At 40.6% G+C, this 24,979-nt stretch overlaps 1 protein-coding gene across 1 annotated transcript in view; it reads right to left on the minus strand.

The window, feature by feature from the left end:
- The window catches only part of GRIN3A (glutamate ionotropic receptor NMDA type subunit 3A), a 171,222-nt gene that overhangs the window by 52,356 nt on the left and 93,887 nt on the right, over positions 1-24,979 (minus strand). The window contains exon 4 of the mRNA XM_043566532.1: positions 4,998-5,143. Within this exon, the coding sequence (XP_043422467.1) occupies positions 4,998-5,143 (146 nt within the window). The remainder of the gene's footprint in view (positions 1-4,997; positions 5,144-24,979) is intronic.

Consider the following 24,979-nt stretch of genomic DNA (forward strand, 5'->3'; position numbering starts at 1 on the left):
TTTTGTGCGAGACATGGTATTTATTATTCTCTGCACCCTATATCACTCATAATGACTCTGAAGTGGTTGGTATTATCCCATTCTAGCAGATGACAAGGCTCAGAGAGTCAAAGTACAGGTTGCATGCAGGTTGATCCAGGTTACATAGCTAGTAAGTGTTGGAACCAGGTGGTCTCATTAATCAATATATGGAAAATTTTATTTCTTTCTGTTATGATCACTATCATATTGTTCAGAGATCAGACATCATTTCATATTTAGGAATACATATTAAGGAAATACAAATATGAGATCTGGCACCCCTAGGGAAAAGATGGTTGAGGTCTCTTTAAAGCCCATGAGCTAGCATTCAATAAATAGGGAGGGGAAGCACAGGTAATAGATCTCAGTGATCTGCTTTATTAATATATCTCCAGAGAATCACGTTTCACTCCCATCCTAGGAGGTGGTTCAGGCAAGAATCATTTAAGGTAGGTGTCCCTGGCCTGTATCAGTGAATCAGACGTGGACTGGGCTCAAGATGCCAACATATGCCTTGTGCGTTCTTCATGTGTTCTCCTCATTTTTTGAATGTAGGCACAGAGATGGTGCAGAGGAAGAAGAAGATGTTTGAGCATTGGATGAGTTCCCATTTAGAAAGGAGGCAAGGAAGGAGGAGTTTCCAAAGTAACTATTTACAGTGTATGCAATGACTCTTGTTTTCAGCCACCTCAAATCCTTTTTGGAAAGTTGTAGGACATACATCCATTTGAGAAAGGCTTTCCGACCCTCAGGGCTGTCCAACCATTTTGGCAAAGAGAACAACCCTTCTCTATTCCATCTGGGCTCAGTCATTCCTCTCTTAGAGCCAAAGATGAGTCTATTGGAATTCGGTACAGTGGAGTGGCCTCAAACTCAGAATAGAACATGGCTAGGGCCCATCAAAAATCTAAAAGCAAAAGACATCCATAGACCCCTCTAAGATGCATCAGTGGGAAGGAAGTACATATTTACATGGACACAGAGTAAACAGATAAACTTCCCTTCTTAATGCTGCTTCCTCTTTTTACTCTTCCAGGATTTACTCTTCCAGGAAGTGAACAGCTTATTCAAAATGCATTCCCTTTTCCAGGGGTATTGGATTTAAGTCGCAATGAGGACTGTCTTTAACGTTAACCAAAATAAAAAAACATCTCTCAGCTCCACAGCTGTGGGAAGCTTCAGAAAGGGTTGAGGATGTGAACTGTCTCCTAGGAGCTGATGATGAGGAACCTTAATGTAATCTTGGCAATAAAATAAAAATCAAGCTGAAAGATGTTTCTCCAATAAAAGTTTTACTGCCACAGAAACAGAATGTACCTTGGGAGCTACACAGCAACAAGTTACCATTTACCAACACTCTGCAAATATTTGAGGTAGCAATAACAATAGAAAAAAATTGGGGTTCAGTTTTTCTAACCAGTAATTGCTGAGGTCCAGTCTCAGTGGTATCCTTAAATAATTACTCTTGATTTTGGACTGCAAAGTGGAGTTAGTTATGACAGGTGTCTATGGCACAGGAAGGCAAGAAGCAATTAGCTCACAGACTCCCATGGGGCCCTGAATCACTGTGAGGATGTGGCTGGGTGTGATCCAGGTATAAGCAGCTTCTAGACTGGCTGAATCATCCTTACAGTTGGCAGGGCCCCTGGTTGTTTTTCCCATTATAGAATCCTGCTGTCTTTTTGAGAGTTCACTTAATAATACCCACACCACAAAATAATACATACACGACAATAATACATATACTATAGGTGACTCTAGAGGTTGTGTTCTTCAGGTCAGGGCTCTGGGATATTGGGGCAAGGGCGGTAATACAAGGACTGTGGTTTCTTGGAGTCATGGCCGAGAGCATACCCAGTGACTGGGCCAAAAGTGGAGAGAGAAGCCCAAAGATAAGGAGTCAGAGGGCATTAATGGTAAATTCTGCCTGTATAACAATTTCACCTACCTCCATCAGTGAACCACCTGGGGAGCTTATTAAAATGCAGTTTCTGAGATGGGATCTGACTGTCTGCATTTCTCACAAACTCCCAAGTGCTAACTGGAACATGGATGTTGCTGGAACATGGACTATTCTTTGAATATCAAGGACCTGCTTTTCTGTTATGGTTCCTAGACTGGCCTGCAGCAGTGATTGGATTCTAGGCACCTGGTTCTAATCCAGACTCTGCCACTTGCTAGTTAGATTACCATGGACAAGTTGCTTCTTTAAGGTCTCAGTGTCTTCATCTGTGCCTGCTTTTCTTTTTATTTATTTATTTATTTATTTATTTATTTATTTATTTATTTAACACCCAAATCAGTTAGCATATAGTGCAACAATGATTTGCTATATATAATCTATATATATAGATATTATATATAATTATACATAATATCTATATATAATATAGATATATTATATATAGATTATTATATATATAGCTATATATAATCTATGAGTAGATTCCTTAATGCCCCTTACCCATTTAGCCCATCCCCACCCACCCCCACCAGTAACCCTCTGTTTGTGCTCTATTTAACAGTCTCTTATGTTCTGTCCCCCTCCCTGTTTTTATATTATTTTTGCTTCCTTTATGTTCATCTGTTTTGTATCTTAAAGTCCTCATATGAGTGAAGTCATATGATATTTATCTTCCTCTGATTGACTAATTTCACTTAGCATAATACCCTCTAGTTCCATCCATGTAGTTGCAAATGGCAAGATTTCATTCTTTTTTTAATTTTTTTAATGTATTTTTATTTATTTTTTGAAGGAGAGAGAGAGAGAGACAGAGCATGAGTAGGGGAGGAGCAGAGAGAGAGGGAGACACAGAATTAGGAGCAGGCTCTAGGCTCTATGCTGTCAGCACAGAGCCCAACATGGGGCTCGAACCCACAAACTGTGAGATCATGACCTGAGCTGAAGTCGGATGCTCAACTGACTGAGCCACCCAGGCGCCCCAAGATTTCATTCTTTTTGATCGCCAAGTAATACTCCATTGTATATATATACCACATCTTCTTTATCCATTCATCCATTGATGGACATTTGGTCTCTTTCCATACTTTGGATATTGTTGACAGTGCTGCTATAAACATTGGGGTGCATGTGCCCCTTCGAAACAGCACCTGTATCCCTTGGATAAATACCTAGTAGTGCAACTGTGGGGTCGTAGGGTAGTTCTATTTTTATTTTTTTGAGAAACCTCCATACTGTTTTCCAGAGTGGCCGTACCAGCTTTCATTCCCACCAGCAGTGCAAAAGAGAGCCTCTTTCTCCACATTCTTGCAACATCTGTTGTTGCCTGAGTTGTTAACGTTAGCCATTTTGACAGGTGTGAGGTGGCATCTCATTGAGGTTTCGATTTGTATTTCCGTGATGATGAGTGATGTTGAGCATTTTTTCATGTGTCAGTTGTGTACCTGCTTTTCTAACGAGTTCATCTCTCCAGACTAGAGTGGAGACGACCCTGAGCACCAGGGCCTTCTCAGGTGAAGCTTCCAGAATAAATGAATAGCTTGAGTCAAGTGGACCTGGGGACTGCCACAGTAGTGGCTCATCTTGCTCTTTCACACTGCCAAAAGAGCCCAGTTTGTCAGATTACTATCTAGCTGGGAGCCACTGCCATCTCCCTGACATCTTACTCTCTCTCTCAGCCATGAATTTGCTTGAAGTACAGAAGAGTACTGAAGAAGGGCTGGAAGGCAAAGGAGCACTACACTCTGTGTTACAGATGGACTCTAACATTTTAGTGTTCTTGCAAAACTGATAGTGCCATTTCCTAGTGCTACACACCCTACAGAATGTTATAAATCTGAGAACCCAAGGCTTCCTCTCTAGACTCTGTAAAAAGTCTGTAACTAGTTTTAGGGGCCTGTCACCAGAGTTCTTGAGAAACATAAAGCCCTTATGTCCCATGAAGCTATTTATTTATTTCTCTTATTTTTTTATAAAATTAATTTATTCTGGGGGGGGAGAGACAGAAAGAGAGAGAATGAGCAGGGGAGGGGCAGAGGATCTGAGGTGGGCTCTGCACTGACAGCAGAAAGCCTGATGTGGGGATTGAACTCACAAACTCTAAGATCATGACCTGAGCTGAAGTCAGATGCTTAACTGACTGAGCCACCCAGGTGCCCCTATTTCCCTTCTTCCTTAAAAGAGAATTTGAAGTGGCAAGTCCCTTCATCCATTGGGAGGATTACTGTGGTTGACCATAGATAAACCAGTTTCCTGGGCAGCACAATTTTAGGGGTCGGAGGCTTGAATGTATGTCATTGTCCTGAGACCATCAGGCACAAGGGAGATGGGACTGCTCACCCTCATGCTGTGGTGCCTATCAGGAGCCATTCATCCCCTTCTCCCAGGCAGACTACATGAGCGAATCCCTAACTGCACCATCCTCCTTTGCATTCAGCTTCGTTGAATTACAGGCTCTGATAATCTGCCATGGCAATGTGATTGCTCTTGATTGCTTCTCATAAATTCTGATGAGAAGAATGCAGGCATGGGAATCATTGCCTTTTATCTTATTTCCTTTCTACAGGAAATCTCTAAGATAAATTCCATTTCCTTATGGCCAAAGGAGACAGTCCATGGGCTTAGAGATTCACCGTGCAGGGAAGGGTTGCCTTGGGACACTTTATCCTCTGGCCACATTCCCTGACTGTTTGATCATTTCAGCACCATTGTTTCCTCGGTGATGTCAAGCCAACATTTACTTCCCCCACCATCTGCTACGCTAATGACCCCACTGGCACTTTGAGCAAAGCTACTGCCAACTGGGGACTATGCAGGTAACTAGTAATCTAGGTCACATAATTAAATGCACACCATTCCATACTGCCTTCTCAATCTCACACAGTGTGAGGCATTACTGAACACAAAGTGGGTATATTTAGCTGTCATTTTAAAAAACCAACACATACTATATATATTGGTAGCTAAGACTTCTCTTTCAGTGAGAACTTTTTGAACCCAAGAGGTTGACACTCACTTCAAAAACTCCACTCCATCAGGGGTAGCTGGGACGTTGTACCTTCTCATATACTCATGCATCTCTGGGAAGCTTTGCCTCACATAATCTTCAGCACTGCTTTCCCGGACAGTTCCAAAGCGGAAGCCTTGAGAGGGATGATGTAGCTATGAGGGAAGGGAAAAAAAAGGATATTTAATATAAATTATTCTTAGAATTGTTTTCAAAATTTTCTTCTTCCATCATTCTTTGGGACCTAATAGTGATTTAGAATTTTCCAAACACACACCGTCATTAACATGTACATAGAAATGTGCAGATACGTACCTGCTCTTTCATATCCTAGCTTTCACATAAGTAATTGTTCCAACTTCAGAAGCAAATGTATGGAAACAACGGACATAAAACAATTTTTTACTTTATGTTGAGAACCTATCAAAATTCTTCAGACACTGTATAAACTGGCATGTGGAGTCAGCCTATTATAAATTGCATATCAGACAAAGGTATAAAGATAATAAATTAAAGGTTGTGCTCCTTGGTTAGAACTACACAAAGGCCAAGATAAAACCTTGCATCTTGAGGGGTGCCTGGGTGGCTCAGTTGGTTAAGCGTCTGACTTTGGCTCAGGTCAAGACCTCACGGTTCGTGGGTTCAAGCCCTGCGTTGGGCTCCGTGCTGGCAGCTCAGAGCCCAGAGGATGCTTCGGATTCTGTGTCTCCCTCTCTCTCTGGCCATCTCCTGCTCACGCTCTCTCTCTCAAAAATAAATAAATGTTAAAAACATTTTTAACAACAACAACAACAAACCCTTGGATCTTGAGATTGAAATATGCCCAATCCAAAGCAGTGAATACATCTGTTTATCTGTTTTATGCTATATTTTAGGTTTGTTGAATTTATATTTGGTATAATTATGAAATTATCTCTTTCCTTTAGATAACTGTATTTTTCAGTGCTGAATCATGCTGTATACTTGCTCAAATGGAATGGGATGTGGGACAGTTGGGAGCCACAGAGGAGAAGGGGAGCAGGGGTAGACACACTATTAATAGTTCTCACACTAATATAGTGCACAACCTTGCAGTGGGGAGAAGTAGCACCCTGGGAGCTCTGCAGAGGCTTTCTGTCACCAAGGATAATAAAGATACAGCACATGCAACACTATTTTTCATGAAAGTTGTACAGAAGTATTAATGTGGCATCTAAATTTAAGATTATTTCCAATATAAGATTGAACTGGGATTGGGCCACGTTATAAAAATAGTTGAATATCCTGTAGTCAGCAGTATTTTAGAGATGACACTTCTCCACAACTGTTAAATTATAGTTCCCGTACTTTGTGTTCTGCTTCATGTTAACATATTTGATATTATTGATTCTGACATGAAGTCCTGGGACAGGAATCCATGGTTGGGCTTCATGAAGTTTATAAAACTCCTGAAATTGTAGGCAGCATTTTATTTTATTTTTTTTAATAATTTTTTTAATGTTTATTTATCTTTGAGAAACAGAGAGACAAAGCACTAGTGGGCGAGGGGCAGAGAGAGAGGGAGACACAGAATCTGAAGCAGGATCTGGGCTCTGAGCTGTCAGCACAGAGCCCAACATGGGGCTCGAACCCATGAGCCGTGAGATCATGACCTGAACCAGAGTTGATTGCTTTACTGACTGAACCACCCAGGTGCCCCAGGCAGCATTTTATTTAAATAGGTAATTTTCTTTGATGATGAAAATAATACAGTTTCTTTTTTTTTTTTTTTTAAGTTTATTTTGAGAGAGCCAGAGAAAGAGAAAGAGAGAGAACACAAGCAGGGAAGGGGTAGAGAGAGAGAATCCCAAGCAGGCTCCACATTGTCAGTACAGAGGCCCACACGGGGCTTGAACTCATGAACCATGAGATCATGACTTGAGCCGAATTAAAGAGTTGGACAGTTAACCAACTGAGCCACCCAGGCACCCCTCTTTTTTTTTTTTTTACAGTTTTATTTATTTTTTAATAAATTAGGTTTTCAAGTTGTCAATAATGCCAAAAGGTTAAGGACTCACTAAATATGGTAACTTATATTTAAGATGAATTAGTTTTGTAACATGATAAAAATCTAACAATATGGCAATAAAATAAATAATAAATAAATTACATGGCCATCCTTATAGGATATTATGCAATGTATAATCATGTTTTAAAGCATATATATATATATATATATATATATATATATATATATTATTGGAGAGAGAGATCATGAGCTGGGAGAGGGGCAGAGGGAGAGACAGAGATTGAGATCGAGATTAAGAAGGAAAGAGAAAGAGAGAGAGAGAGAGAGAGAGAGAGAGAGAGAGAGAATATCTTAAGCAGGCTCCATGCTCACGGAGTTTGACATGGGGCTCAATCCAATGACCCTGGGATCATGAGCTGAGCCAAAATCAAGAGCTGGATGTTCAACCGACTGAATTGCCCTTGAACCACCCAGATGCCCTTGAAGCATATTTAATAAAACAATACAAATGCTCATATGACAAATGGAGAAAAAGCTTTTGTATGGTATGATCAAATTAAATATCTATATAGTTACTTTAAATGTTGTGATCCTCAACATATATCATATATGTTACACACACACATACACACAGACACACACAGACACACACACACTTTGGAAGAAAATGTATCAAGATACTAACAATGGTCGTCCCATTGCTGGTGAAATTACAGGGGTACTTATTTATTTATAGACTTACAGAAGTATGCCTCATGTCTATAACTAGAGAAAAGTTTATTTTATGATCAGTGAAACAAATTCCTCACTAATTTATTCAACATTTATTGAGGGCCTACTTTGTATGACTTTCAAAGTTATTGGGGCCACAGAGGTAGAAACCTGCAATCATTCCCACATAGGGGAATGTGGTGGTTTATGTTATATTTTGCAGATCCCACTGTTGAGTAGGTGATAAAGCATAAGGCATGTGTTTAATGTAACTGTCCATACACTAAACAAATTCTAATGTTCTCTGCCAGCATAACCTTAATGAGGCACCAACAATAATAACAGTAGCTAATATTTACTGAATATTTATTATGTGCCAAACATGTTTTACATGCATTATCTTGTTTATTCCTCATAGCAGCTTCATGAAGGGGGCACTATTATTACTTCCTTAAAAAAAATTTTTTTTTAACATTTATTCATTTTTTAGAGAGAGAGAGAGAGAGTGGAGGAGGGGCAGAGAGAGGGAGACAATAGAATCTGAAGCCCAGTTCTCTGAGCTGTCAGCACAGAGCCTGACTCAGGACTCAAACTCACAAACCGTGAGATCATGACCTGTGCTGAAGTTGGATGCTTAACCAACTGAGCCACCAAGGCGCCCCTATTACCTCCTTTTTAAAGATCAGTGATATGAAGCTTAGAGAAGCAAAGTAACTGGCATAAGATCACACAGTTATAAGCGGAAGGGACTGAGTTAGAACCCAAGCCTGTCTGATTCCGAAGCCCATGCTTAACCGACTGAGCCACCCAGGCGCCCTCCCCCCCTTTAAAAAAATTTTTTTTAATATTTATTTATTTTTGAGACAGAGAGAGACAGAGCATGAACAGGGAGGGTCAGAGAGAGAGGAAGACACAGAATCTGAAACAGGCTCCAGGCTCTGAGCTGTCAGCACAGAGCCCGACGCTGGGCTCGAACCCATGGACCGCGAGATCATGACCTGAGCCGAAGTCGGACGCTTAACCGACTGCTGAAGCCCATGCTATTGTTAACCTGCCTTGTGGCTCATGGCAGCAACTGGAGAGAAGATGCTTATTACAATAAACTCACTAGTCTTTTAAAATATTCTCAGGGCACCTAAGCATCTGACTCTTGATTTCGGCTCAGGTCATAATCTCACACTTTGTGAGTTTAAACCCCATGTCGGGCTCCTAGCTGACAGCACGGAGCCTGCTTGGTATTTTCTCTCTCCCTGCACCTCCCCCACTTGCATGCATGCTCTCTTTCTCAAAATAAATCAATACACATTTAAAATATTCTCCTTAAGCCTTAGGCCTCTCTTGGCATTCTCACAGTTGCAAATTGCAGCCCTGTAGCTTGAGCAAGGCAAAGCTAACAGCATTCTGTCTGCTCAACACCTACTCATTTTTTAAGGCCCAGACCAAGTCTTTCTATCTGAAATCTTTGGTCTTAACTAGCTTCACCGTCCTATCTAGAACAAAACCATAAACAGTTTACTCTTTATCTGTGCTGGTATAGCACCTTGCATGTATATAATATGTAGTCTACCTGTTTATTTAACCATCTTCCACTCTTCTTGTGCATTACTTCCTTTGGTTCTCCCAAGAAACTTATGAGGCATTTTTATTTTCTTCCTTTTATAGATGAAGACACTACTGATTAGATAGTTTGTCATTTGCCCAAGGTCATAGAGCTAGTAAATTTCAGACATGGATTTGAACGTAGGCAGTCTGATGGAAAACAGTGACTTTTTGAACAATGTGAACACTGCTTCTGATACTATGTCATACTGACTCTTGTGTGGCAAGAGTGTGGTCATTACAAAACTTGTGACTTAAGTGCCTGGCTCTAAATATTTTTAATTCTCGCAATAATCCTGCAAGATTGATGTGATTTTCTTGTTTTACAGATTAAGATGCTGAGGTTTGGGCAGTTAAAGTGACAATCTAATTCTCACAGCTAGCAATTAGCATGACTCAGCCCATGTTCTTCCCCCCCCCCCCCCCACGTGCAGACTGAGTTTCATTCATTTGCATATCATGGTGACTTATATGACACTTGGCACCCAACAGGTGTGCTATACGTTTGTCAAATTAACTTGCTCTATCACTTCTCTATTTCTCTCCACCTGCCTGACATCTCAGTTCATTCACTTCCCTAACTAGGGAAGTTCATTCACTTCCCTAACTTGCTGCATGCACCACACCCTCCTTCTGTAAGCCCTCACAGCACACAGAATTTTCTTTGCTAGAATCTATCACAGTAGATCACTTCTTAAATTGCGTGACAGTTTAGTGTCTAGACTTTCAGCTTCTTCACTGGACTGGAAGCTGTGTGTGATAAATATGTGATTAACCACTGTATTCCAATGACTTTCATTGTATAGTTGCTCAATTAAAATGCTTGACCAATGATTGATAACTCTTCTTTGAACCCAGAGTGAAGCGAGGGCTTTGTCGTCCTACTTAGCACAAGAGGGGCTAACAATCTAGCTTACAACTCCAGCTTTCAAAATGAACCCTCCTTTTAAGGTAAAGGGATGTTAGGTCAGTAATTCAATACTTTTGTCTTATATATGAAAAGAATCCCTTTCAGAAGTTCATTTTCGCACATCACTCCGTGTGACAATACTTTTATGGCCTACAAACTGTTTCCAGACAAACTGAGCGCATCAGTGCTTCTTTCCTTCCCATGTTGTGGGAAAGAGTCACAAACCAGCAGATCCAAGCTCATATTCCAGCGGAGAACTAGCCCTTTGTGTTTCTTCTTTTCCATGCCTTTGGGTTGCCTTTTGCTAATGGGCTCCCGAATCTGCCTCACGGGCCTCTAATGCCTATGAAGGGAAAGTTCCTTCAACACTAACACAAATAACCAGACTCCAATGGGAGGAAGCATTTTATTAGCCCAACAGAGGCCCTACTCTACTTTGGAGATGTTTTACAAATACTGCCACCTCTCTGGGCCAAGCCACCATCATTTCTGCCCCCTGCATACTTCCTCTCTTCCCCTGCAGTCCAGTCAGAGTAATCTTAGAGCCCAAAGCTGATCATATTACTCACTTGCTTATTAACACCTATCAGTGGCTCCCCATTGCCCTTGGGATAAACTGGCCTCCTCATGAGAACTCCGAGATTCTGCATAACCTTTCTCTGCCTTCTCTTCTCCAGTTTCATGTCCTCACTCTCTTCCTGGTCCTCTAAGCTTTAGTCAGTTCTCTCGGTTCTTCCAACATATACTTTTTGCTTGATCAGAGCTCTTGTCCATAGTCTTCACTCTGCCCGGAATGCTCTTTCTCCTCAACCGTTCCTTTGTGTAGCTAACTCTTAAACATTGCTTCCCCACAGAAGCTTTCACTGACCCTTAGTCTAGATTAGGCCACCTGTGACACTCTCCCACTATACCCTGCCATAGTACTGATAACACTTGGAATTATTTGTTCATGTCTGCTTTTCCTATTAGCTTGTAAGTTCCCACAAGGGCAGGGCCCATGCCTATCTCATTTGTATGGTCACAAGTCGTCAACAAATGTTAGCTACTATTACTGTCATCATCATTATCATTATCATCATCATGGTTATGCAACAAACATAGTGCTTGGCACACAGCAGATGCCTGACAAAGAATGGTGTCATAAATCACCATTATTAATCTAACATTCTCTTAGGTTAGACACATTACAAACTTGATACTTTTGTCACATTTCATGTTGTCTTTCCCCATAAAAATTATTTTTTTTCCTTTTAATTCTTATCTTAATTCTTCTGAAACAATATATTCTTTTTAAATTTCTCCGTGTGCGATTCTAAGGGGAAAACGCAATGGGCTATTCAGCAGTCACAGAATAACGGAATCAGAAAAGGGATCTAAGAATGGATGCAACCGATGGGCCAGCACAGTCCATCCTGTGTGTCCATGTGGTGTGTAATTCAAACAGCCAGGGATGTCAGAAAGCCTGCATCAAGGAGGGAAGATAGAAGTATACAAAGAGCTGGAGCAGCTGAGCTGTGTTACAGCCATCACCGGGAAGTCCCAGAGAGAGAAAAATTTCTTTAAAGTTCCAGCTAAATATCTTGCCAGCTCTTCCAGTTCTGTTTATACTTGTTTCAACCTCTTCAGGCCTTGGGGAAATATCAAAGGTTAAACTATCCATCTGTATGTGACCTATTCAGCATTAATGGAACTCTATGCAGAGCACCTGCATGGAGAATAATCAGATACGCGTTTTGGAGAAAGCAGAGAAGGGCTCAAAACAAAATGGAAGCGAACTCAAGGAATAATCAAGGGGCTATGTTCAAGAAGATATGATGCTTTAGATTGAAAAAACAGTCTTCATGGTGGGTATTTTCATTTAAGGTCTACATTGGTATTCTTCTGAGATTGTACTTTAATAAATGGCAGGTAGTCACTAGACTTGGTTTAATGTCCTTTGGAATTGAGTGGAGAGGGGAATTCTTAACCTGCCCGGTGGAATGGAATAAACTAGTTATTGAGACCATAGCTCCTCCCCATGCCATAATTCCATCCACTTAAAACCTGTGGCCTCTATAATATGGAGTGATCTCAGAGTTCAGAGGGGCTTTAAAAGTCACCTACTGTAATCATCCATTGATTTCTGAATCCTTTATAGCAAAGCTAAGCACACCACCTGGAATTACTTTAAGATGTAGATTTTGATTCACTATGTCTAGGTTGGAGCATGAGAGTTTGCATTTCTTTTTCTTTTTTTAATTTTTTTTAACATTTATTTATTTTTGAGAGAGGGAGAGTATGCGCGCACGCGTACACACACACACACACACACACACACACACACGAGCGGGGGAAGGGCAGAGAGAGAGACAGAATCCAAAGCAGGCTCCAGGCTCCGAGCTGTCAGCACAGAGCCTGACACGGGGCTTGAACTCACAAACTATGAGATCATGACCTGAGCCGAAGTCAGACGCTTAACTGACTGAGCCACCTAGGTACCCCTACCCTTCAAGGTAATTTTGAGAAGTCATGAGATCATGGCCTGAGCTGTGATCAAGAGTCAGACGCTTAACCAACTGAGCCACCCAGGCACCCAAGAGTCTGCATTTCTAACAAGATCCCAGTTGATGCTGACCCTTGGTTCATGGACCACAGTTGGAGTAGCAAGGCTTTATTTATAACATCACTATTAAGTGCCTATTAAGTCTCTGCTTGGAAGTTTTCAGAGAAAAGGAAATCACTCCTCTTGAAGCCTATCTTCTGTATAGGAGAGATGACTCTATGCCCCACCTAATCAATCTACCCATTCGAATATAATAATAATAATAATAATAATAATAACAGTGAATATTTTCATATACTTACTGTATGCTAATACATTTAAATGTAATGAGATTGTTACTTTTATTATTTATTATTACCTCTGAAAGGTTAAGATTCAGGGAGATTCTGCATATTGTGTAAGACCAGCAGAAAGTGATAAATTAAGATTTGAATCTGACTCTGTATGACTTGCAGCTCTCACCCTGTCTAGTACTACATTCTGCTTTTATAGACTTGTGTTATTGTCCAAGTTTTAATTTTAAATAACACATGGAGTTAAAGCTTAACTTTAAATAACACATGCTACAATTTCAAAATCATTTTGGTTATTATAGGTGTGGCCATATAATGTATATTGCAAACTGGACACTTCTTCAAAAGGGGTCGCTACTGATTATTACAAAGGAAGAGCACACCCACCAAGACTCCTCCCAGCAAACAGGGATATGTGTTCACGGAGTTATTACTCATGCTCAGAACATCAGAATACAGAAAACTGAGGCTGGAAACAATGTTCCTGAGCCCCGCTCAGTCTCTCTCTAATGTGAATTACTGAGCACACTTTATGTTGTAATTCTTTTTTTCCATGTTAATCCTATTTTCTTCTACGAAAGCTGGGCTCTCCATTTAAATGTAAGGATTTTACTTCCTCTCTTGATTTTTAGTCTGAAGCCATCTATGTTAGGTCAGCTAATCTCTAGTCAACATCATTCTCTGACATCATGTTTAATTTATATGAGGTTTAGTCCAGATCCTTCTGACAACCTGAGTCATTGCATCCAAACCCTAACTAGAGGTTAGCAAACTATGCTGCATGGCCTAATTCCGGCCTGCTACTTGCTTTCGTAAATCAAGTTTTATTGGAACAAAAGCCGTGCCCTTCATTTACATATTGTCTATAGCTACTCTTGTTCTACAACAGTGGAGTTGAGTAGGTGTGAAAGAGACTATGGTTTCACAAAGCCTCACATATTACTATCTGGCCCAAACAGAAAATGTTTGCCAGCCCAGGGTATAGATAATATTGATCTATTTCATTGATTCCCGTACTTGAAACTTTACTCCATTCTAAAACCCCATCGATCATTTAAGGGATGCCACATTCACAGGTGAATGAACAGAAGTGGGGCTGATAAATCTCTGCAGGCTTCCTGGCGCTGCACAGATTTAGGCTTTAGTTGAACAGCACATCTCACTTCGAGCTGCTTGGAGTATCAATGTCCCAACAGGATGTTCCCGGCAACTACAAGTCCTCTGTGTCTTTTTAGGGCCAGTAATCGAAAAGCTCTGGTCACAGAATTTCAAATTGAAGCATTCGTATGATGCTGGGACTAATTCTGAATTAAATCTTAAATTCCAGGGCAGGTGCCATTGAAGCCGTCTGCACAGGCCTGAAGTTGTGAGAATTGGCCAGTGACACACCCGATCACTCTAGCGGAGAGGTTTCCTTCATTTCATTCTCTTCTTTGCCACGTGCCTCCAGTCCTCATCCTTTTGATGAAGACTTCATGTAGCTGCTGTTTCATCAAAGCTGCAGGTATTTATGAGTTCTATATTATTCCCTTCATTATTTTAATAATGGTAACAGCTGACCCTTATTGGGTATTTCCTTCATTCCAGGCATTGTGCCAAAATCTTAAATTCATCACCTCATGTAATCCTCACAGTGTCTTTTTGTGCTACATAGAATCATTATCCCCATTTTAAAGATGAGGGAGGGGGTGGGGGAGTGGGAGGATGGGTGGAGACTGAAATTTAAAGCAGTTTAGCAACTTGCCCCAGGCCATATAACCAGAAAATGGCAGACCAAGGAACTGAATCCAGAGAACCTGTGCTCTTAATCTCTAGTTTATACTGCCTTCAGGAAAGATTCGTCTTCTCTGAGAAACTATAGATATGATAGGCACTCCTCAAGACTTGTTCAGTTTAATGTGAACAAGTGCCAGTTTAAAGACATAAGACCGAGAGCCTATACGCTTTGGGTTTTTAAACAAGGTATTTATCACGGTCATAACAACAGCAGAAAAAACAGCAACATTTGAACTATGCTGTTTACAAAACTCATTCATGCATATTATCCCATTCACAAGGTGCAAGCAGTATGATATTTCTGTGTTCTATTCACAAAAGGCAAAAAATAAGCTAGATGGTTTGGCCAAGCTCCCAAAAACAAGCACATTCATCCTGTATCCCACGGGGCCCAAATGCTTGTGCTCAATATCTAGCAGTCTTGGGGTGGCTGTAGAAGGACCGAGCCCTGATCCTTCCCCTGCTTGCCAGCGTCCCCACATCTTCACACACACCTCTGCTGCCACAGCGGCCATCTTAATGCTCCTGTCACTGTAACGTGAGTTACAGGTGGGGCCTAGGGACTGAACTTGGAAAGAGACGCCAAAGTCGGGAAGGCTATAAAACTATGGAGTCCAGGCTGGAGGACATGCTACAGATCATTTAGTCCATTTACTTATTTTTATAGCTAACAATATAGGTAGCTTCTATTTATTATGCACTCTCTGTATGTCAAGCATTATGCTAAAACTTTATATATTTTAAGCCTCATAACAACCCTATGAGGTATTTATTCTCATCTCCAACTTTCATACAAGAACCTAAGACTTGCATTTAAATAAATTGTCCAAGATCACTCAGCCAATAAGCATACAGGAGGATTCTGAACTTAGTTAGAGTCCAGAGTCTTTGTATTTAAACATTCCTGATCTGTACCATAGGAAGATTTAGGCTCAAAATGAGAAAATGAAGGGACTTGCTCCAGGTCCCACAAATAAGGTAAAGGTAAGCTTGAAAAACCCTAACTCAGGCTCAAATATAATCCTGTTAAATAAATAATCCCTTCCCAAATGAATATGGCTGATAAAAGTAATTGTTATTTCTTCTTTTTGGTGTGTCATGTTCAGTAACACTTCCCCATCTACTATTTATGAAACTGTAAGTTCCCAGACTTTATTTCCTTCTTTAAACAATTAAATTTGTTCAGCAACACGCATGAAATGGCATTGCAGTACTCATTTACTAGGCCTCTGGAAGTCTGTGGTATATTTCTGAGTCATGTACAGTAAGACAAGGGAGGGCCTATTATCATGGCTTTTATAGTATCCAGCCTTTAAACACTAGAGAAAGTAACCCAAAGAATAATAGGATTTCTATAGGGGAATTATTGCTGTTGTGCTACAAATGTTCTACCTATGTGTTTTGTTTCCTGTTCCCTTTCCTTCATGAGTCACTTTGTTGGTCTTTTCTGGCCCTGGTCTCAATGTCTTATGTATTCATCTGGAACTGCCTATCCTATTTTTTTGTTTGTTTTGTGTGTGTGTTTTGTTTTGACATTAGTTGATTTATTTCATTTATTTTCACCACTTTTTTTTTTTTTTTTAATACTTTCACATTTTTATTGAAATTCCAGTTAGGGGGCGCCTCAGTGGCTTAGTCGGTTAAGCATCCGACTTCTGCTCAGGTCATGATCTCGTGGTCCGTGAGTTTAAGCCCCGCATCAGGCTCTGTGCTGACAGATCAGAGCCTGGAACTTGCTTCAGATTCTGTGTCTCCCTCTCTCTCTGCCCCTACTCTGATTGCGCTCTCTCTCTCAAAAGAAGAATAAGTAAGTAAATAAATAAATATTATAAACAAAATAAATTCCAATTAGTTAACATATAGTGTAATAATACTAGTTTCAGGAGCACAATTTAGCGATTCATCACTTACATATAACACCCAGTACTCATCACAAGTGCCCTCCTTAATACCCATCACCCATTTCATGCATCCCAGCCTATCCTACTCAGTTCACTGAGATCCTTCTGATTGTCTTATTCAAAATCCCCTTCAAACCCCATTTTACACTCAGTGATCTTGTGGAGCTAAGTCCATTTCTCCCTCATATGCCAGATGAATGATTTCACTACTGGTACTACCACACTAGTGGTGTTTCAAATGAAGAAGCATGGAATAATCATAAACACGATGGCGGTGATGATGATGACAATGACAATGATGATATAGCTCACCAAGTGCCGGGCATTATTTCAACACTTTAGACATACCAACTTTTTAAATCTTTACACCAGTCCTAAGAGACTGATTCTTTCAATCTGTCCATTTTATAGAAGAGAATCCTGAAGCACAGAGCCACTGACTTGTCTGTGCTTATGGAGCGAATGAATGACACAGGTGGGTGGTCTGTGTGGCTCCATTTACGCTCTTGACCACTGTGGTTTTACCAGCTATCCCCTTAACTGCTGTGACTCAGTTCCCTTATCTGCAAAATGGTTAACTGAAAGAGTTCAGCCATTGTACACAGAGCTCAACAGCTGATTATGGGAGCTTAATTAGCTCTTAACAATCTGCTAATACCCATAGCTATCATTTACTGTGCTGATTATATATATATATATATATATATATATATATATATATGCCCACATGCATCATCTCATTTCAGCCTTCCTATACCCCTACGAGGTAGCTTCTGTTAATAACTCCAGTTCATGGATGGAGAAGGAAGCTCAGAGCTATGAAATCACTTTCTTCAGCCCATAGTGCTAGAGTCGGTTGGTATGCATACTGATCAGCTGACACTAGAACCCAACTACATGTAAGATATTGTCTTAATGGGATTTTCAAAGGTAAATATGATCATAATGCACTAAGTCTAGAACCATAATTCCTCCAAAGATGTGATTCTACTGTAAGTGGCAGAACTGGGGCATGAACTGGGTGGGCCGAGGCCAGAACCAACGTCTCTGACGGAAAAGGGGAGGATTTCTTTAAGCCCGTGGCATCAGAATAACCCTGGCTTTTTGTTTATGTAATTGAGTGGCTATCCAGCCAACCTTCAAGGTGAAAAATGACCTTTGGACTGTGGAACTCAAACTTCTCACTTGAGTCATTGCCCATCACCAGTACTGTACCCTGCAGACTGAGCAGGCAGGCAGGTCCTTGCTGAACCTGGAGTCAGCAATTCTGGGCTGATTAAATGCAAATGAATGAAAACAGCAATGAATTTATCTCCAGGCTATGTGATGTAAGCTTTTTGGCACAACTCCACCCAAATCCTTGTGCATAGGAACTTGTTTTAATGCCAGTTTTTATTTAATTATAAAATTCAGAAGATTGAAATATTAAAGTATGTCCAATTTGGTCTTCATTCGGGGGGGGTTGGGTGTAAAACTACAGTAGGAGGTTTAGTGGAAAGGTCAGTAATCCCACAGCATGGACCGCAGGAAACCAGCCTCTTGGAGAAGCTGCCAAAGGAAAACATCAAACAAAAAGACACGCTCTGAGTAACAGTAAAAAGAGAAATCCTTTCCTTTTGCTTCATTTTTTTTTTTTTTTCCTAGGCTAGTTCTCGGGGATGACTTGGGCTGTATCCAATAATTTTATTTGCCATGGTTGAATAGGCAATCCGTCTTTGCTCTGGAGCTCAAGGGAGTCAGGGATTGAGCCCTTACGATGGAGGGGCCCTCAAAGATGCAAGCATCTATTCTGACTAAATGTATCCAGGAGAAGATGCCTCTCCTCCCACCAGGGCGGCTTCCCTATACCATGGCTCCCAGCTTTTCTTTCCACTTGAGACCAACTTCCAGTTTATGACTGAGCTGGTGTTTGCTTATCTTTCTTTTCTGTTCAGCACATTTGCTCCTGTTAAATGAATCACAAAGTAGTGTTTTGCTTTTTGAGCTAAGCATCAGAGGGCAGCAGTCAGCTGAGATAAAAAGGCATTTTCTTTTTCCTTCTTCTGCAAATTTGAGAAAATTTTCATGTAGCAGTAAAAAAAAAACAAAAACAAAAAAATACCAAAAAAAAAAAAAAAAAAACCACATGCAACGATTCATAAAGTTTGCAGTTGAGAAAAATGAGGATCAGCAAGATTAAGCAATTTGGCCAAGAGTATGAACAGCTAGGTGGAGTTATGTCATACACGCATTTAACACAGTAAACTTGTGTGGTGCCTCTGGAATTGAACCTGAATGTAGGCTCTGATTCCACTACTTTAAGTAATCCTCACAGCAAACAAATTAGGAGAATGAAATGAATTTATAATTCATAGGCAGAAACTGGCTTGGTGCAAACTGGAAGAACAGATCCGTGAAGTGTCTCTAGTGACTAGACAGTAGAAGTAAATGCTTAGTAAGTGATGAATTAATATACCCATAGTGCAGAGAATGAAAAAACAAAAGCTGACTCAGAACTGAAAATAAACTTATGATAATTAATCTACACTGGGTTTAAAAAACATACATTCTGGGGGCACCTGTGTGGCTCAGTCGGTTAAGCATCTGACTCTTGATTTAGGCTCAGATCACAACCTTGAGGTTCAGGAGATATGGAGCCCCACATCAGGCTCTGTGCTGACAGCAAGCAGTCTGCTTTGGATTCTCCCTCTCCTCTCTCTGCCCCTCCCCTACTCATGCTGCTCTCTCTCAAAATAAATAAACTTTTTACAGAAAATAAGCATATGGGTGTGCCTGGGTGGCTCAGTCGGTTAGGGATCTGACTTAGGTTCAGGTCATGATATCGCAGTTCGTGGGTTTGAGCCCCACATCAGGCTCTGTGCTGATAGCTCAGACCTGGAGGCTGCTTTGGATTCTGTGTCTCCCTCTCTCTCTGCTCCTCTGCTGCTCATGCTCTGTCTCTCTCTCTCTCTTAAAAATAAATGTTAAAAAAAATTTTTTTTAAGTAAAAATAAAAGCATACATTCTAAAACAAGTTAAATATGTCTCATCAGTTTAAAAGTAATTGTAAGTGAAGGGGTGCCAGGATGGCTCAGTCGGTTAAGGAGCCGACTTCAGCTCAGGTCATGATCTCGTGGTCCATAAGCTCGAGCCCCACATCAGGCTCTGAGCTGACAGCTTGGAGCATGGAGACTGCTTCGGATTCTGGGTCTGCCTCTCTCTCTAGCTCTCTGCCGTTTGTGCTCTCTTTCAAAAATGTGTAAATGTTAAAAAAAAATAAAAAAAAAAAGTAATTGTAAGTGGAAGCTATTTGATTATTTGAAAATCATCATCTGTTACATCAGTATACATTAAAAACTAATGAACTATTTGTAGCTAAAAATACTGATTTAAAAAAACTGTTTACTTATCAAACCCTGAATTAATACTTCCTCTTTAAAAAAAATTTTTTTTTGGTTCATATACTGGCTGGTAATATTCAGATGAGCGGGCTTATTTGCAAATGGACCATTTCTTTCCAGAATTATAGAATGCTAGATCTAAGGTTATATTAGAACCATTTGATTCATAATCCTTAATTTGCAGATGAAGAGACTAGAGTTGACCACAGTTAAATGAATAATCCAAGACCACAGACTTGACTATGGCAAAGTTGAGAAGAACCAAGTTTCCTGGACTCTTGAGAATCCATGAGTCATACAAATAAAAATAAAGTGTGCATACACAGATATTTCAGAATGAAAAGTGAATAGAAACAACCCTGGATATCTGGATTAATGTTTAAACTGTTGAAATGGATATTATGGAAATACTTAACTAGTTTCACTTTATGAAAAAATTTCAAACACATATTCATTGGTTTAATGCTAAAAGTAATACATGAATCTATTCTCACTGTAAAATGCAAACAGAACTTTCATAGCATAAAACATTATAGTATCATCTCTTTTTCCTCCCTGATTCTATTGCCTCCTCTAGAAGTAGCTGTTACTGATATTTTAGTGGTTATCATGAGTATTCTTGTGCTTACCTTGAGCTCTAAGGGGCTGAATTTGGTATTTAGATGTCTTTTTTTTTTAACTTTTTAAATATTTTATTTATTTTTAATAGAGAAAGAGCACAAGTGGGGGAGGGGCAGAGAGAGAAGGAGACACAGAATCCAAAGCAGGCTCCAGGCTCTGAGCTATCAGCACAGAGCTCGACACGGGGCTCGAACTCACAAACTGTGAGATCATGACCTGAGTGGAAGTCGGACGCTTAACTGACTGAGCCACCCAGGCGCCTCTAGATGTCTTTTTTTGATTACAGCCTAGAAAATTTATAAGCTTTGTTTGAGACCATTGTTTTGTTTAAGGAAAATGAAATAGAAATTCCAGTTTAAAGGTGTGGCTAGCTGGTATGTGAACCACAGAGACACGAATCTCTTAGATTTCCACAGTAACTTTGTCTATTTATTCTCAGCCAAAGAACTTCAAAAACACCTTCTGTACATATCCTCCCCCAAACCCTGGGATGTCAGGAGGGAGGAGCTGTTGTGTTCTCCATTTACTGAATAGGAAACCAAACTCTAAAGACATTATATGTGTATAGTCTACTAATTTTATTAATGGCTCCAATTCTTCCCTCTGCCACGTCACCGTGAGTGCCCTCCCTCTTTGACTTTGGTTCCGGCCAAAGAACTTAATTTTGGTCACTGAAATGTTAGCAGAAATGATGTAAGCACAGTGTTGGTAAGTGCTCGGACCTTCTGCTTTGTGCTGTAGCCATCTGCTGTCGCCATGAGCAGGACATACTTGGGTTAGCCTGCTGGAGGATAAGACACGTGCAGCAGAGCCAAGTAACCTACCTGAAGCAACCCCAGATCAGCCCACAGCCAGCTGACCTCTAAATACGTAAGTGAGCCCAGACTAGGTCTGCTAAACCTGGCAAACTTGAGAGCCGCATAAATGCTTCTTGTTCTATGCCACTGATGTTTTGTGGTTTATTATATGGTATTATCATAGCAATAGGTAACTGATAGAGTGGTAACAACTACAAATGAGAATCCAGAAATTTAAGATCTTCTGTCTCTACGCCTAGTGCTCATGTTATCTGGGCCAATTTTGCCTTTGTGCCTTTGCACACATTACTTCTGCCTGGAATTCCATTCCTCCTGGTCTTCCTAGAAAATCCAGATTAGGCACATCTTTTAAAAGCCTCTCTGATCTTCCTAAGAAAGAGTCAACTATCCTCGTGGGAGCCACTTTTCCCTTCGACATATTTTTATTATTTTACTAATCACAGTGTGGCACTAGTTGTTTACTTAAATGTATTTCTTTTTTAAAAGTGTTTTATTTACTTATTTTGAGAGAGGGAGAGTGCATGTGTGCCAGAGCATGTGAGTGGGGGAGGGGCAGAGATAGAGAATCCCAAGCAGGCTCTGCGCTGTCAGTGCAGAGCCCAACATGGGCTCTATCCCACAAACTGTAAGATCATGCCCTGAGCTGAATTCAAGAGTCAGATGCTGAACCGACTGAGTCCCCCAGGTGCCCTTACTTGAATGTATTTCTTAAGGGAATATGAGTTTCCTTGAACTTCTTTAGGACAACCATAGTGCCTCATTATCATTTCAGGAATTCTATTAGTTGGTAGAAAGAACATGTAAGAAGAAATGAACGATTTCTTTTTTTAAAATTTTTAATATTTTTATTTTAGAGAGGGAGATAGTGTGTCTGTGAGTGGGGGAGAGGGGCAGAGGGAAAGAGAGAGAGAGAATCTCCATGTTAATGTGATCTCACAACCCTGGGATCATGAGCAGAGCCCAAACCAAGAGTTGGATGCTCAACAGACTGAGCCACCCAGGCACCTCAAATGATTTTTTTTTTTAAATTTTTTAATGTTTATTTTGGAGAGACAGAGAGCGTGAGAAGGGGAGGGGCAGAGAGAGAGACACACACAGAATCTGAAGTGGGCTCCAGGCACTGAGCCATCATCACAGAGCCTAATGTGGGACTCGAACCCATGAATCGTAAGATCATGACCTGAGCCCAAGTTGGATGCTCAACTGACTGAGCCACCCAGGCACCCCCACCCCAAATGATTTCCTGCTAAAAGCTTTCAAAAATAGGGACGCCTGGGTGGCTCAGTCAGTTAAGGGTCCAATTTCAGCTCAGGTCATGATCTCACAGTTCGTGACTTCAGAGCCCCTCATCAGGTTCTGGGCTAACAGCTCAGAGCCTGGAGCCTGCTTTGGGTCCTGTGTCTCCCTCTCTCTCTGCTTCTCTCCCACTCGCGCTCTGTCTCTCTCTCTCTCTTTCAAAAATAAATAATAAACACTAAAAAATAAAAAAAAAATTAAGGCTTTCTAGCATATTTCTGATTTAGTCTTTCCTACCATCTGAGTTAGGGCCCCTGGGTCAGGTGAACAAGGAATTCTTTGATTCAGCACATTTATATCATATATACTGTGTACCAGTTGATGATCACCATGAATAACATAGAAAATGTCTCTACTCCTATAGAAAAAAAAATAACAAAAAGCAAACCAGATAATTACAGATTAGTGATAAATTGAAGAGAACAAGAGAAAAAATGGTATAATGAGATAGAAAGTCAGGTGGGGAGGCCACTTCTCATAGGGCGGTCAGAGAAAGGGGATATCCTCACTGGGTACTTGATGGTGAACACATTCCCTTCCCTAATTTAATACAGTGTTGTTGTTTTTTTAAGTTTATTTATTTATTTTGACAGAGAACAAGCAAGCAAGCGAGTACGGGAAGGGCAGAGCGAGAAGGACGGAGGAGAATCCCAAGCAGGCTCCACATTGTCAGTGCAGAGCCCAATGCGGGGCTTGAACTCTCCAACTGTGAGATCACGACCTGAGAAGACATCGAGCCTGACATGTAACCGACTGAGCTACCCAGGTGCCCCTTACTGCAGTGTTTTAATCTCGACTTGATTACACATTTTCTGAGGACAAAAATTATGTGCACTGTTCTTTATGTTTTACTCTAGGCATGGAGAATAACTTGCTGGCTGATTTATTAATCTGATAACGAGAGGGCACAATAAGTTCATCGTCTGCGTGCACGCGCGTGTGTGTTCCTTTCAGATTTTAAAATTTATGCTATTTGCTTGGAGGGTTATTATAAGTCAGTAAATTCTACAAATAAATTTCATATTCCTTGGTAATACTTCTGGCTTCTTCTGAGATTTTCTATTTAAAAATGGTCACTGGCTTTGCTTTAAAGATGTATGTCAAAGCATAAATCTTGAGGCCATGAATGTTGGCTGTAATTCTGCCTGGAAAAGTCAAGGATGCATTTGGTCTTGGCCCGTTGTTAGATGTCTGAGAAAAGTACTAGAGTGGATCCTCAGCCTTTATGTTAGATATAATTTGTCCTTCATTCACCTGGTCATTTACAACTCTGGGATTATGGTCATCTATAGCTCTGGAGAATTTAGATTTAACAAATTATCACAGAACATTTTCAGAGGCCAGCATTGTGTTCAGGGATTTATATGCATTATCTCATAACTGCCTAAGGACAGTGCTGTGAGTAGGAATTATTTTCATTTCTATTCCTTAGGTAAGGAATTTGAGGCTTAGACTTTAAGTACCTGGCCTAGGATCACAAAGCCCAGTTACACAGCAGAGATAAGGTTTAAACGCACATTTTCTGACTTGAAACAGAATTTAGAGATTTTTCACTTTTTTTTTTTTTTTAAAGCAAACGTTTATCAAGTGCCACACTCTGCACTGGAAATACATAGATAATCAAAATGGCATGGGACAATTGTCATCAGATATTTTTTTTTTTATTTTTTTTTTCAACGTTTATTTATTTTGGGGACAGAGAGAGACAGAGCATGAACGGGGGAGGGGCAGAGAGAGAGGGAGACACAGAATCGGAAACAGGCTCCAGGCTCTGAGCCATCAGCCCAGAGCCTGACTCGGGGCTCGAACTCCTGGACCGCGAGACCGTGACCTGGCTGAAGTCGGACGCTCAACCGACTGCGCCACCCAGGCGCCCTTTTCATCAGATACTTTTATGTCACCCTATGACCCTCAGAAAAGAGAAACCAAAAGAAACAGGAATGGGTTTGAGGTATTCTCTGTAGCAGTTTGTCTATTTAGAAGAGCAACTTTTGCACTGAATTCCCCGGAGAGCCAATAGATGCCAACGTTTCTTCTCCCACTCAAGGCACTGTCCCTTAGTGATGGAATTGACCACTGGTGCGTTGATTATGGACGCCAGGTAGTAAATGCTCTACAATGCCCAGGGGCTGGAATGTTTTTTCCTCCAACTTCCTT

Source organism: Prionailurus bengalensis, chromosome D4, assembly GCF_016509475.1.
Source record: "Prionailurus bengalensis isolate Pbe53 chromosome D4, Fcat_Pben_1.1_paternal_pri, whole genome shotgun sequence".
NCBI classification, from domain to species: domain Eukaryota; kingdom Metazoa; phylum Chordata; class Mammalia; order Carnivora; family Felidae; genus Prionailurus; species Prionailurus bengalensis.